The sequence below is a fragment of the Arvicanthis niloticus genome, chromosome 11, assembly GCF_011762505.2.
Source record: "Arvicanthis niloticus isolate mArvNil1 chromosome 11, mArvNil1.pat.X, whole genome shotgun sequence".
Lineage (NCBI taxonomy): Eukaryota > Metazoa > Chordata > Mammalia > Rodentia > Muridae > Arvicanthis > Arvicanthis niloticus.
This window is the reverse complement of record NC_047668.1, coordinates 70,398,627-70,413,360: the sequence shown is the minus strand read 5'-3', so window position 1 is coordinate 70,413,360 and position 14,734 is coordinate 70,398,627. Positions and strand designations below refer to the sequence as shown.

General features: G+C 41.1%; 1 protein-coding gene across 3 annotated transcripts in view; it reads left to right on the top strand.

Annotated features, from left to right (window-relative positions):
- Prepl (prolyl endopeptidase like) overlaps nt 1-14,734 on the top strand; it is a 28,915-nt gene that overhangs the window by 5,457 nt on the left and 8,724 nt on the right. For all 3 annotated transcript variants that reach the window (XM_076942399.1, XM_034513913.2, XM_034513912.2), the window contains 6 exons: nt 5,582-5,704; nt 7,508-7,574; nt 8,407-8,613; nt 10,471-10,606; nt 12,161-12,377; nt 12,939-13,124. In XM_076942399.1, the coding sequence (XP_076798514.1) occupies nt 5,630-5,704; nt 7,508-7,574; nt 8,407-8,613; nt 10,471-10,606; nt 12,161-12,377; nt 12,939-13,124 (888 nt within the window). In that variant the 5' untranslated portion in view covers nt 5,582-5,629. The remainder of the gene's footprint in view (nt 1-5,581; nt 5,705-7,507; nt 7,575-8,406; nt 8,614-10,470; nt 10,607-12,160; nt 12,378-12,938; nt 13,125-14,734) is intronic.

Here is a 14,734-nt window from a genome sequence, read left to right as displayed (position 1 = left end):
TTTGCTGGGTTTTTTCCACGGTTTACTTTCTTTTTAACCTCCTTCAGTTCACCATCCATTCCTTTGTCAGCTGAGATGATCCATTGTCTGCCTGGACTCTACAATCCTGAAGTCCTTGCAAAGGACTTTTGAAAGAAAACTGAACTGACAGGGTTCAGTTAGGACCCTTCTTTAGTCCACATGATAAGATTTAGGACCCTTCTTTAGTCCACATGATTAGCATTTCCTCCAAAATCTCAGTGGATTTGATTACAGACTATTCCCTAAAAATTAAGGTGGGTACCATATTAGCGTGCTCAAAGTCACAAAATTCTAAAACATATCTGGACCAACTTTATGCCTCAAATGGGCCTGCTTTTATAGATTTACGTATTTTTATACACATGAGTGTTTACCTGTATGTATGTCTGCACCATGCCTGGTGTCCATGGAGGCCAGAAGAGGGTGTCAGATCCCCTGGGACTGGGGTTACAGACTGTTGTAAGATATCTTCTACAAGAGTAGGAAATGTTCTTAATCTCTGAGCTAACTCTCCAGCCCATATAATTAGAATTTCAAAGCTTAACAGTATTTCACAAGTGATAACTATTTTATATTCTGATTTTCATATATATTTCAGATATGTTGATTTACACATTTAGTATTTAAATCATCTAATATGAATTAATATGTCTCATGTGAGACAACTACCAGAAACTGTCAAGGGAGTCTCTTTGTTTCCAAATTTAAGGTTTCAGCACATTTTCAGCTTTGTAAATAATTTTCTGTTTATTCAGAGGGCCTGAAGATTTACCTTTTGGAGTAACTGGTGTGGCTTGGCAGATAAGGGCACTCATTCGCCAGGGCTGAGTTCAAGACCTGGGTTCCATCCCTAGAACTCACATGAGGGAAGGAGAAAACTGACTCTTGCAAGTTGCTCTCTGACCTCCATATATATCCACACGATGGATGGATGGATGGATGGATGGATGGATGGATGGATGGATGAAGGGAGGAAGGAAAAAAGGGAGGGTGTGAGGAAGGAAAAGAAAGAAAAGAGTTTATCTTTGTATTAGTGTTGGATGACACCAGTAGACTTTTCAAATGGTGGATCATCCAGTCATTCTAATGAAGAACCCTACTTGGTCATAGACCTGTTGGATTCTTACTATTAGTGGTTTTGTTACACAAATTTTTAAAATAATAGGTTGATCCTATTTTATTTAAGGTTGGTTTTTGTGTTGAGGCTGTTTGGGGGTGGTTGAGATTGAACCAAGGAGCTTTTCAATGCCAAGTAAAAATTCTAATTGTAAGCCCAAGATTGATTTTCTTTTCCACTTCTGGGGGAAATTAATTTTCTTTTCCTTTTGTCTTATAATAGTCTCATGATTTTTGACTAGTATTTTCCAAAAGTATATACTTTTTCCTTCAAAAAACTCTGTCTTCTCCTTGCTTAGATTTCTGTGCTAATTAGATCAATCCATGACTAAGACAAAGGTCTCTGCCTTCATGGAGGTTAATTTGTTTTTCTATAGAAATGACATTATAAATAAAGATAAGAATGATCTAGTGAGGGCCAGGCATGTAGCCCTGTTGGTAGAGTATTTGCTTAGCATGCAAGAAGCCCTGGGTTCAACCAGCACAACAACTGGGCATGGTGCCAACTTCTGGGATCGCAGCACTGGAGAGGAAGAGGCAGGGTGGCTGTTAGGGTCATCCTCCACTACATAGCATAAAGGGACATCCAAGGCCAGCCTGGGCTAAATGAAATTTCCTTTCTGAAACAAAAAGAACAGTGAGTTAGAAGTGACCAGTACAATAGAGAACCCCAAAAAAAAAGAAAAGAAAAGAAAAAAAGAAAGAAGAAGAAGAGAGTTAAGGAATGGCAGAGAGCAAACCTGTGCTAAGTGAGGTGAGATGGTCGAGGTTGGGCTCGGGGACAGTATAGCATAGACGTAAGGTGGAAGAGCTGAAGCAGGCGACAGCTCATGCAGATAGGTCGAACAGAAGGAAGAAACTTCAGTGTGCATTGTCACTGAGTTCAGTGTCAGGTTATATTACTCTAGTAAAGCCAATTGAATAATTTTACCTTGTTTCTTGTTCTCTTAAATAGGTGATTATGAGTTTTTTTTTTTCCTTTGAATATAGTGGGCAGTGAGGGAGATGTAGAGGCAGTAATAGCTGAGACAGGATTTCTTTATATAACCCAGACTTAGATCAAACTCAAAATCCTCCTGTCTCATTCTGTGTGCTAGGATCGTGCCACCATATCTAGTTCAAGAAAACTACCTTTGAAAGCACTGGAAGGAGACAATTTCTCATCCCTTTATTTTGAATAGTTTACTACCTTTTTCATAGTTACTTCCTTATTTAGCTCTTTTGTGTCGAGTCGTGGCACTGATGATCTCACAGTGGCTGTGGTGCCTGCACCCGTCTGTGTTCTAGCATAAAGAGGCAAGGGACTCAGGCTTCCTCCTGACTGAGGAGCTAGGAGAGCTGACAGCTTCTGGGGAGGGAAAGCCACCCCATTGTCATTAAGCATGTAGCCCATTAGATGTGCACTCAGCAGGCTATAAAATGGGGTTGGGCATGAGCTATGGAGGGGGTGGAGAGGGTTATAAAATAGGGGGATGGGTATGAGCTGGGGAGGGAGTGGAGAGGTGGAGGTGGACCTGATGGTAAATACGATCAAAATAACAGTTATATGCATGCATGAAATCCTTAGATGATTAATAAGACATATTAAAATGGAACTGTTTTCGTCTCTATTATAACTCGTTATTACCAGGTTTTTCATAGGTAATACCCTTTGTCTTCTTTTCCTCTATCAGTTATACCACACATCTGTCTTTTAGTGGGCTTTTGGGGACAACGGAATGATTGTTTTATGTTCTTGCTTCTCTCTCCATTTCCTTTGTTAAGCAGTTTCATTGAAACATGCAGTTTTCTCTCATCTTGGGCTGTTCAGCTTCCTCTGATGGAGATGCAGAGTCAGGTTGAGTGTTTTAGCTAAAGCATTAACTGCTGGTTGTCCCTTTTGCCACCTGGACATATTCTTTCTGAATATAGGAACTCTGGTGCTGTGCGGACAGACATAGTGCAGTATTCCTACCGCAGTGGGTTTCACTCTGTCCATTTCAGCCCTAACTAACTGTTTCACCAGAGCACTTAAAATGAGTCGTCTATCATTCTTTCCACATGTATTAGCTAGTTTCATTCTGTAAAGTTTCTTAAAGGTTCTCTTTCAATTTTAATTTTTATGTGATACAAGGGTTTGTTGTTCATTTGCTTATATGTGGATTTTGCTTTTTCAGTGTATTGTAACTAACTAGTTCTTATTCATTTTCTCATGCTCAAATTATCCCACATGTGGGTAGTAGACACCCCTTTACACTGTCCCTTGTGTCCTGTGGGCATGCCTCTGTTATCCTGAGAACACTTCCTTTGTGGAACATAATTTTCCAAGCCTACCTTAGCCAAGATCTGGAATTAGCCATTTATTAACCTTGTGCTCTGCCTGGCAGAGATCTGAAATTAGCCATTTATTATTAATGATCTCATCTTCATTTTGTGTTTTCCTACTTCACATTTTTTGTCCTCAGAGTTGAACATTTTTACCACAATAAAGTTGTGTATTTGATTGTTAATACCTTTCATAGTTAAAGTGGATTTATGTTGGACCCTTTGGAAATCGGTAAAAGGTACTTCTTTCTGCTCCTGAAAGAGTGATGTGAATCCTTCTTAAGAGTTCAGCAGGCCAGGGAATGGAGGTGTGGTTCCTTTGATAGAGTGCTTGCCTAGTGTGCACAAGGCCCTGGCTCAGACTCCCAGGCCACAAACTAGGAGTGACAGCACTCATCTGTAACCCCAGCCCTCTAGAGGTGGAGGGTCCGATGTTTAAGATCACCTTCTGATACACAGCAAACGTAAGCACAGCATGAGAGTCACAAAAAAATAAGAGGAAAGAAAGAAAAACTTCCAGGAAGGCCGGCAGTATCCACAGGATTCGGAGAAGCTCAGTTTCAGGCTTCTCATTTACTAAGAGACAGAGTTTCAAGACAGACTTCTAGCCGTATTCAGTTTTATTATTTACTATTCCAGGCAGTATTAGAGAATTATGAATTGCCTTACTCCAAATATCAGCCATATACATTATAAAAATGTCAGAACATGAATGAAAATAAATGTGTCAAGCTTTCATTATTTTTACTGCAAATAATCCAAAAATGACAGCTGTGATTGAAGGTGAAGTGGAGAGGCTGCTGAGTGGGCTCAGGGGGACACGTGCTTGCCGCCAGGACTTGCCACTGGGGTTTAGTTCCACATAGTGAAGGAGCATCCCCAAGTATGAAATAAATAAATATATAATAATTTTTAAAAGAAAGTAGACACTGAAAATTAAGACTACCATAGCAGCTGTGATGACTAATTAAATCTAATCCAAGTCATTAAAGCGTCCCCAAGTTGTTTAAAGAATGGCTCCGTGAAAACAATTCTTTTTCATTCAGTCTGTTTTGATGCTTTTTGTTTTATTGTACTTACTTTTAGGTTGTAAACTTCTTACAATCTAATCTCCATATGTAGCTTACATTCTCAACATTGTTAAGTGCCATGAGCAAGCGGTCTTCGGCAGTAAACATAAATCAACTGCCGGGGTCCTTACCAGGCCGCCTTGGCATCGTCTCTGCAGTTGTCATCACCAGCAAAGAGCTAAAGAGTCAGACGTCTTGACTAAAATTCTTTTGTTTAAACAAGGCAGTGGCGTGTTGGCTCATTGAATGCTTTTATGCTGTGGTGGTTCTGGGCTCAGCCCGCTCCGCAGGAGGCACCCGGCTTTGTGCTCTGAGCAAAGTATGGGTAGATGTGGTTCCCTCTCCATCTTTACTTACCATTAAGTTCCATTGTTTTCCTTCCTTTTTTATAATAAACTAACCCTTAGAAAGGGAGGAGCTGGGTGGCGGTGCACGCCTTTAATCCTGGTGCTCAGCAGGCAGAGGCAGGCAGGTGTCTTGCGTTTGAGACCAGCCTGGTCTACAGGGTGAGTTCTAGGACAGCCAGGGCTACAGAGAGAAACCCTATGTCAAAAAAATGAGAGGCCTTGTCTTCTGAGCTGTTCTTCCACTTTTTGACCTAATAAACAGTTGTATTAATAAACTAGTATAAATATTGTAATTGTCCTCTGAATTAATTAATAACCTACATCTATTAGTTAAGAAGTACCTTCCTGTCTGACATTTCCCTCCTTGGAGGATCTATTTCAGTACTTACAAAGCTCAACAGGCTTTTTCCCCCTGTGGCTCAGTTTGATTGAATATGTAAAAGTTCAAAGGATTCTCTTTTCTCCTTAACTGTATGTGGTGTTTCTGAACACTGCTCGGGCTTCTTGGTACTTCTAGAAGTATTTTAAGGACTCGGAAAGTTACTATAACGCATCAAGTGTCTGCTTTCTTTTGATGAGCTTAAGAAAGAACAAGATTTGTAAAACACATTTTATAAATACCTAACGTTTTAACACCTGCATAAAAAGTATAATAATCCTGAGAAGTATATACTTTCCCCTGGGTTTGAGAGATTTTGATCATACCACCAAAAATGTTTCTAGGATCTTCTGCCTATTAAGCCAGAAAGTGAAAAGTCCATTTCTGAAAACATGGATGCCTTTGAAAAAGTGAGAACAAGACTAGAAACACAGCCACAGGAAGAATACGAAATCGTCAATGCAGAGGTAAGCTGCAACACGCCTTCTGGGAGGGCTAGCTGTGTGCTCACTTCAGATGAGTGAGGTGCCTTGTGCTTCATAGGCAGAGCACCCCAACAAACGTGGGTCCCGCTTAGCCTTCCAAGCGTGCTGAGCATCTTCAACTGTAAACAATAAAGAGAATATGACCCTTAAAATTGATCCTTAAGATAAAGCACCCAGTGTAATAGGTGAGTGAATAAGCGAGTGCTGGGTAGTGAATAGGTGAATGCTGGGTAGTGAATAGGTGAGTGCTGGGTAGTGAATAGGCGAGTGCTGGGTAGTGAATAGGTGAGTGCTGGGTAGTGAATAGGCGAGTGCTGGGTAGTGAATAGGCGAGTGCTGGGTAGTGAATAGGCGAGTGCTGGGTAGTGAATAGGTGAGTGCTGGGTAGTGAATAGGCGAGTGCTGGGTAGTGAATAGGCGAGTGCTGGGTAGTGAATAGGCGAGTGCTGGGTAGTGAATAGGCGAGTGCTGGGTAGTGAATAGGCGAGTGCTGGGTAGTGAATAGGCGAGTGCTGGGTAGTGAATAGGTGAGTGCTGGGTAGTGAATAGGTGAGTGCTGGGCAGTGAATAGGTGAGTGCTGGGCAGTGAATAGGTGAGTGCTGGGCAGTGAATAGGTGAGTGCTGGGTAGTGAATAGGTGAGTGCTGGGTAGTGAATAGGTGAGTGCTGGGTGGTGAATAGGTGAGTGCTGGGTGGTGAATAGGTGAGTGCTGGGTAGTGAATAGGTGAGTGCTGGGTAGTGAATAGGTGAGTGCTGGGCAGTGAATAGGTGAGTGCTGGGCAGTGAATAGGTGAGTGCTGGGTAGTGAATAGGCGAGTGCTGGGTAGTGAATTGGTGAGTGCTGGGTAGTGAATAGGTGAGTGCTGGAGAACAGTAGCTGTAGTGTAAATTTATAGTAATTCCAAGGAGAGGTTCATAGAAGACTATTCATTTCTTTGTTGTTTCAAAAGTATTTACATGTTATGTCTACATTTTAATAAAAGGAAATTCACTTTAGTAAAGTTTAAGTACACAGTTAATCATTTTATAATTACCAGTCATACTCAATTGAAATAAATTGAACAAAAAGATTGAAAATTTTTTCAGTAGAACTGAGAAACAACCCACAGATTATTAGTAAAAGTCACATACATAGTAAAAATACAAATAGCAATGACAATACAGATTCAAAAATATGCCATAATATAATGTGCCACCTAAAACCAGGCAAGTTAGCCAGCTGCGTTTAATATGTGTCAGACAAGAACTCTGTTCATATATAAATATATATATACATATATACATTACATATATATGTAATATTTCTATATATATATATGTATGTATAGTTAATATTCATTTTCTTTTTCTCAAACACTGTCACACCACAGTATACTTTGTATAAAATCAAGTTGGTACTGCACAAGTTGATGACGACAGTGATTTTAAAAGAAAGAATGCCAGAATGTTGGTTGGCTTTTTCAGGTTAGCCAGTTTTCTTTTCTGTATCATTTGAAATTATCTTAATGATGCTACTGACGTTGTTAATTGAGTCTCACTATACAGATATTAGATGAACAACATAGATTTTGTTATGCCCTTGCGTTTATGTATTAAAAATCGCCAACAATTCTGAACTTAGGAAAGCTGTTTCTTGCTGCCTGTGTTGTAGAAATGGTTCATTTCATCATTCATTCACGTACCTCAGTAGACTCTAGGGTAGGGTTATCTCTTCATCTGAAGCAGTCAAACCATTAAACAATTAAATTATCATCAAGTAAGTCCTGTTTTCTCCTTATTGTCAGATTAAACATGGCGGTTTTGTTTATTATCAAGAAGGTTGCTGCTTGGTTCGTTCCAAAGATGAAGAAGGTAAACTTCAGTTGTTCTTTACTGATGACATGGCTTTTCGGGTTTCAATTGTTTAACAGGAAGCATGATAGTAGTTGCTCAAAGCTATTAGAATAGAGTTTATTAAAAATTATTTCTTAAATTTTTTAACTGAGTGGATTTTAGTATCTGGGTTGACATAAGGGTGACATAACCCACCTTCAGGAGCTTTAACAAGGAGAGTGGAGATGGGGTCCAGCATGTTTGAGTATGTTCTGTGTCTCAGTGCTATGCTAGGCACTTCACATATGTTATGTGTGTCAGTTGTATTCTCTTTGTAAGTTCTGTAAATACTAGACCAGGGGATTTGAACCTGTGGGTGGCCATCCCTTGGCAAACCTCTAACTCCTAAAGTATTTACATTATGATTCATGACAGTAGCAAAATTATTTTATGGTTAAAGGGTCAGCACAACATGAAGAACTGTGTTAAAGGGTTGCAGCACTGGGAAGGTTAAGAACCACTGTCCTAGACTATGACAGTAGCTCATAGGTTAATACATAGAATAATATTGAATAAAATAGTTTTAATAATGATTGTAGAAGAACATCTGTCTATGGCTTCAGAGAATGTCAATTTGAAGCTGTTAAGTATAGTTTAACATGAAGCACAATGCTGGGCAGTGGTGGTACACGCCTCTAATCCCAGCACTTGGGAGGAAGAGGCAGGCAGATTTCTGAATTCAAGGCCAGCCTGGTCTACAGAGTGAGTTCCAGGACAGCCAGGGCTACACAGAGAAACCTTGTCTCGAAAAACAAAAACAAAAAAAAAGTACTGTTGTGTCATTCTCTCTTCCCCACCTTCCTTTATGCAGCTGACAGTGAGAATTATGAAGTTTTATTCAACCTGGAAGAACTTAAATTGGACCAGCCCTTCATCGATTGTATCAGAGTTGCTCCTGATGAGAAGTATGTGGCTGCCAAGATAAGGACGGAGGATTCTGAAGCATCCACCTGCATAGTTGTGAAGCTCAGTGACCAGCCTGCGATGGAAGCATCTTTCCCAAACGTGTCCAGTTTTGGTAAGCCACCAAGTAGTCTGTGGAAAGGCCGCCATAGGGAGCCGCTCACATGTGGTTGGAAGGAGATGGCAGTCAGTGCCTGCTCTGTTTCTCTCTGGATACCACATCCTCCTATGGAGTTCTCATTACCAAATACTCTCTCCTTTAATCACCTATCTAAGCGAGTTACTGTAACATCGGGTTCATGGGGGACTGAAGAGAGAGCTCAGTGGGTGAGAGCATGTCTGTTACTCTTGTAGAGAACCCATGGATAGGTTTCAGTGTCCATGTTGGACAACCTAGAACCACCTATCACTGTTAACTCCTGAAGGATCCAACAGAGAGCCACATGGAAATACATCATCTACATAATACAAAATAAACATTTCATGAGCTGTCAGGGGGCTTTGTGGGTAAAAGCACTTTCTACACAAGTCTGATGACCTGACATCAATCCCAGAACTCATGGTGAGAGGAGACAGCCAATTCCTGAAAGCTGACCTCTCACCTCCACACTCACACTAGGACACAGACATTCTCTGCATTCACACACACTTCATACATGCACTGATAATAAATAAAACACATTTTAAACAAAGTAGTGCTCATGTTTTTAAGCCACTTCTAATCTAAATCCTACATGTATATTCTGTTATGTAGTAATTCTTGGCCAGTTTATTTTGCAGACTGAAGTTTTATAGTTTTTGCTTCTTGATATTTTATTCAACCTTGAATTTGGATTATTTTTATCATTTTTATTTTATTTTTATATTTATTTTTATCATGGAGATCTAATATAGTACCTATCTCAAAATCACTCCTAGAAACTGAACATTCACCAATAGAAACTGACATTTTTAGTATTGATCTAGCTTTAAATTTTATCATTTATCATCATTACCTATATTACATTGCCATTATTTTCTGAATTGCTTAATTAGATCCTTTTGTATTAAATTGATAAATGAAATTATAAGCTACCTAATACATTCTTTTGTATATGTGAATCATTCTCCCCACCCATGTGTATGTGTGTGTATGTGTTTATCTCTGTGTTACATACATGTGAGTGTACAGCTGTACCCATGCTTGCTCCTGTGAAGGCCAGAATAGGAAATTGGCTGTCTTCCTTTATTATTCCATGCCTTAGTCCTTTGAGACAGGATCTGTCACTGAGTCAAAAGCTCCTCATTTTGGTTAAGGTGACTGACTAGCCAGCAAGCCCTTGTGATCATCCCTTAGCCCCAATTCCTGGGATTGCAGTCATGCACAGCCATGCATAGCTTTTTATGTAGGTGCCAGGAATTCGGATTCAGGTACCTATATTTCTCCCCAGGCCCTGCAAAGTGAAGTCTAACAGATAACATTTGTGCATCAAACCTCTAAGAGCAAAGTGCATATTATATAGTACATCACTATATAGTGTTATATAGTGACGGCCAGCCACGTGCTGAAAAGAAGGACCCTGTTCAAATGCTTTTGGTAGTTTAAGCTGTCTTAGTCCCCCAGAAGCAGACATTGAACACAGAGTAGGAAAGTGATGAGTGTTTCTTCAGAGTCAAGCAGCCCAAAGAGTTTTCTCCAGAGTTAAGTCTCCCAGAAGCAAACTTTACCCCTCCTTCTCCTTACCACTGAATATGAGGTCTTATTTGGTGCTTGAGTAGGAGAAGACTAAGAAACGGGAAACTTGGAGCAGTCTCGTGGTTTTATGTGTGTTCTCTGCGTTGTATTTAACCTCAGGCTTTAGTCCATCAGGCTTATGCAGGGTGTAGATGTGCAGAGATGAACTTACACGGTTCCTCACTTGGCATTCCCAGTTGAGTCCTACACCATTTTAAACTACACGGGTAGCTGGTTCCTTTGATTCCTTCCTTTCAGAATGGGTGAAGGATGAAGAAGATGAAGATGTCTTATTCTACACCTTCCAGAGGAACCTTCGCTGCCATGATGTGTACCGAGCCACATTTGGTGACAACAAGCGCAATGAACGGTTCTACACAGAGAAAGACCCCAGGTGCCAGTGTGCCGCCCTCTCTGCCCTCCAATCTCTCCCCTTATCCAACATACTGATCTTGTTGACCTGAACTATTGAGAATGGAAAAATTACTACTTTATTATTCTATCTTCTAGAACTAATCTACAGAGTTTACCAAATTTTATCAATTTGGGATGCCTAATCATGAAAAAGTTATAAATACGGCCACCAAGAGCCCTTGTCAGCCAAGCTTCCCGCCATCTTTGTTTTCTGTACTTCAGTTGTTGGTTATTTAAAAACAAGTTTTCATTTTAATGGTAAAATGTCTCTTAAACTGATGGTTGGGAAAGTGCTTGCTAATATATTCTTAAAGGGTATTTTAAATATTGATTCTTTGTTTTCAAATATTTCTATTTCTAGAGCCATATGATCTATACATTCTCATGAAAACTATTATGCAGATTCTAGAAGGAAAAATCTATGCTACATTTTTTAAAAATCTGATTTTTAAGTTACTGAATAGTCAACCCCTCCCCAACTCTCCACACACACCACCATTACACACTTTTCCTCCCTAGCAGAGAAATGCTGGTCACCAAGAATGGGTGTAAATTTTAAAAAGCAAGGACAATGACTGGTCTCTGAAGACTCTTGGGATCCAAAACCCAGAGAACCCAGGTTAACAGGCTCAATTTACGGGACTTGGAAAGCAAGCAAATAGCAACTTCTTAGCTCTTCACCTCTCCTTCTCAGATGCTGGAGCCTAACTCTTCTAACAATAAAGAGAATTAGAGCTGAGTGCTCTGGTATTTAATCACAGCACTTGGGAAGCAGAGGCAAGCAGATCTCTGTGAGTTCAAAGCCAACCTAGTCCATAGGCCAGTTCTGGGACAGCTAGGCTACATAGAGAAACTTTATCTCTGAAAACCAAAAGAAAGCTAAGGAGGAGAAAGAGGAGGGAGGAAAGGGAGAGAGAGAGAGAGGGAATGAGCCGGAAGTAACTCCTACCAGACCTGCAAGGAGTTTTAGAATTACTTCATAGATGCTTGTAAGATTGAGCCTGAATAAACATTTTTTCTTAATTGTATGGGTACTTTGCCTGCAGATGCATCTGTATAGCACATGCATGCCCGGTGCCCACAGAGGCCAAAAGAGAACATAGAGCTAGAGGCAGCTGTGAGCTGCCATGTGGGTGCTGAGAATTGAACCCAGGTCCTCTGGAAGAGCAGCAGTGCTCTTAACTGCTGAGTCTTCTATCTCGCCCCTCCAAAAACCTTTCTTGTTCAGTTTTTAGTATATTATAACTGAAAGATTGGATGGTGGTGGCATCCATTCCAAACGATGCCATTGGTTCCAAATGTCTTCAGGATTTATAGCTGGCTGCAGCTCTTTCCTACTTTTAAGTGTACCCCTTATATAAATATATTTATGGAAATATATATAATAGAAATCCATGCAAGTCATTTCAGCCTTACCTCTTACATACCTAATAATATTCCAGAATGTGAAAGTGGTGTTTCCTACTCAAATCCCAGGTCCTCAGCCAGTACAGCAAGAACTTAATACAATACTGTGCTTTTCTTTCCTTTGTAGCTTTTTTGTTTTCCTCTATCTTACAAAAGACAGTCGTTTCCTCACCCTGAATATTATGAACAAGACGACTTCCGAGGTGTGGTTGATAGATGGCCTGAGCCCTTGGGACCCACCAGTACTTATTCAGAAGAGAATACATGGAATGCTTTACTATGTCGAGCATCGAGATGATGAACTATACATCCTGACTAATGTTGGAGAACCTACAGAATTCAAGGTAGTTCCTGGCCCTACTTGTTCCCGTTTGGGATGGGCTCCTGAAAGTGTCCACTTTCCCTCACCAACCTTCCTTGCTCTACGAGAGGATGAGAGAACAGGATTGGGGGGTTAGAGTGTGGGATGGCACTGCCTTCTGGTATGTTACCAGCCCCACCTCCCTCCCATTATTTCCCTCCCCTTAGAGCTAACGTTTCTTCCTACTATAACTATATGTAAAGTATCAGGGAATGAAACACTCTGTACTGTTCATGTTGTAAAAACCAAACTTGGTTGGGCTTAGTAGACCACTCCCAAAATCCTGATTGTGAGATGGCATTTGGATTAGTCTCAGGCAGGCTTACGTCCATTGTCCCGTGGTTGACTGTCAACTAAGCATGGCACCACACTGTCTCACCACCCAACATGCTAACCTGGGCTAAAACGGTGACATTCACACTTTGTCCCTGATACAACTCATCATAGAATAGCGACAGCTGCTGTGGTCTCCTCAGTGACCTCACTCTTAGCTCTGCAGCCTTGTCTTCTGTCACCTGCATCTTCTTAAACCTTCTTCACACAGCTGATGCGGACAGCAGCTGACGCCCCTGCTATTATGAATTGGGATCTGTTTTTCACAATGAAGAAAAATACCAAGGTTGTAGACTTGGACATGTTCAAGGACCACTGTGTTCTGTTCCTGAAACACAGCAATCTCCTCTATGTTAATGTGATTGGTCTGGCTGACGACTCAGTCCGTTCTCTAAAGGTACGGCTATTCTCAGGCAGTAGTACTCGGCAAAACACAGTTTAGCTGGATAGAGCATCAAAATTTGAATGCTGTGTACTTTTCTTAAAATGAATTTAAGTGGATTTTAGCATATCAGTTTTTGACAGACCTTGTTTTTAATGCAGTCTTGCTTAAACCAATGGACTTACAGATGGACTTGAGAAACAGTGTTAGGGGTCATTATGTCTGTCTTTCTACATAGCTCTGTGGGCAGGCAGCTATCTCTGCAGTCTGAAGAGCAACAATAACCAAGACCTGTGTGGTAGCTGGTACCCAGCCTGACTGCTGCTTGCCGGGGCCACATCCCAGAAGGACAATAGTCAGCTTATATCTGCAACTCCTGTCTTTGCCAGTTCCCTTACCCTTGAACATACTAGATAAACTCAGCCACCAAGCCATATATCACCCCCACTCCCAAGCCCAACAAGTATTTTACTCTATGCTGCCGTTGGCTTTGTTTCCAGGCCAGATTTCTCTCAGTGCATTACAGCTCTGTAGGAAATGGCTTAAAATGCCCTTGAGACAGCTAATACTTCTGCATCCACTGAGCAAATGCTTCAGAGTCCAGAGCCTTGGAGCAGTTCTTGTTAGGATTGAAGCTTTGACCTTGGTCCCTTGACTTTGGAAGAACCCAGACTTTGATTTGTTGGTACCAGTTGTCCTAAAGCTAAAACAATGTATTCCATGGTCATAGTAAAGTTTTAATGAAAGGCAGAAGAAACTTAGCACAACTGTGGGCCAGGAATCCTGTTCCTACACTGACAGTTACCAGGCTCCCAAGTAGGGTTCTTTCATTCAAATAGGATCTGCCGCAAACGTGTGTCCTTGTTCGGTTTCCTGAAATAGACCCAGCTTAACTGGAGGCAATGTGTGTGACCACAGTGCTCTCTGGCTGTGGTTGCTGTAGGTGAAAGTCTGGCCTCTCGATGCCCACAGCCCTTCCTGCTTCAGTAGTGCCTGCCAGTGATGTTGCTGGGCCAAGACCTCTGATTTTCTAAGGAATTTGCTCTTTCTACAATTACTCAGAAGGAAAGGCAATTTTCTTCTCATTCTTACTTCAGTGCTTCCGAGCACTCTGTCAACCTGCTTACCAGGCTACTTTAAAAGCTGTAAGTGGATGTTAGAGGAAGCCTTGACGCTGGACCCTGCTGCTCTAAGAGAATACATTTTGATTCCTTTCCTTTCTTCTTAAAGTTAAGAATCTTGAGCATAATAGCTATGAGTCTCTGCGAGTCATTGTGCCTGGAAAGGTTTTGTTCTGCATAATGGTTAGCCTCAAAGCTAAAGTTAGAAACAAATTGTAACTGCTTTAGTGCTGCCGAGCCGTTTGTGGCCCTGGAATAATGACTCTCATCACTGCTGGCCAGGCAGCAGGCTAAGGGCCAGTGGGAAAATCATTCAGAGCATCCACGTGAGGGTCCTACTTCAGTAAGGGCAGGGCCAAGGGCTGCTGCTGGGACTGGATTGCTGTTTCATTTGCTCTTAGTCGCAGCTGTTTGGTCATTTCATCACAAGGATGTATCCCCAAGTAAACTTGATGTGAAAAGGAATTTCCTGTAACCTAGAGTCATGATAAAACCGTTTTTTCC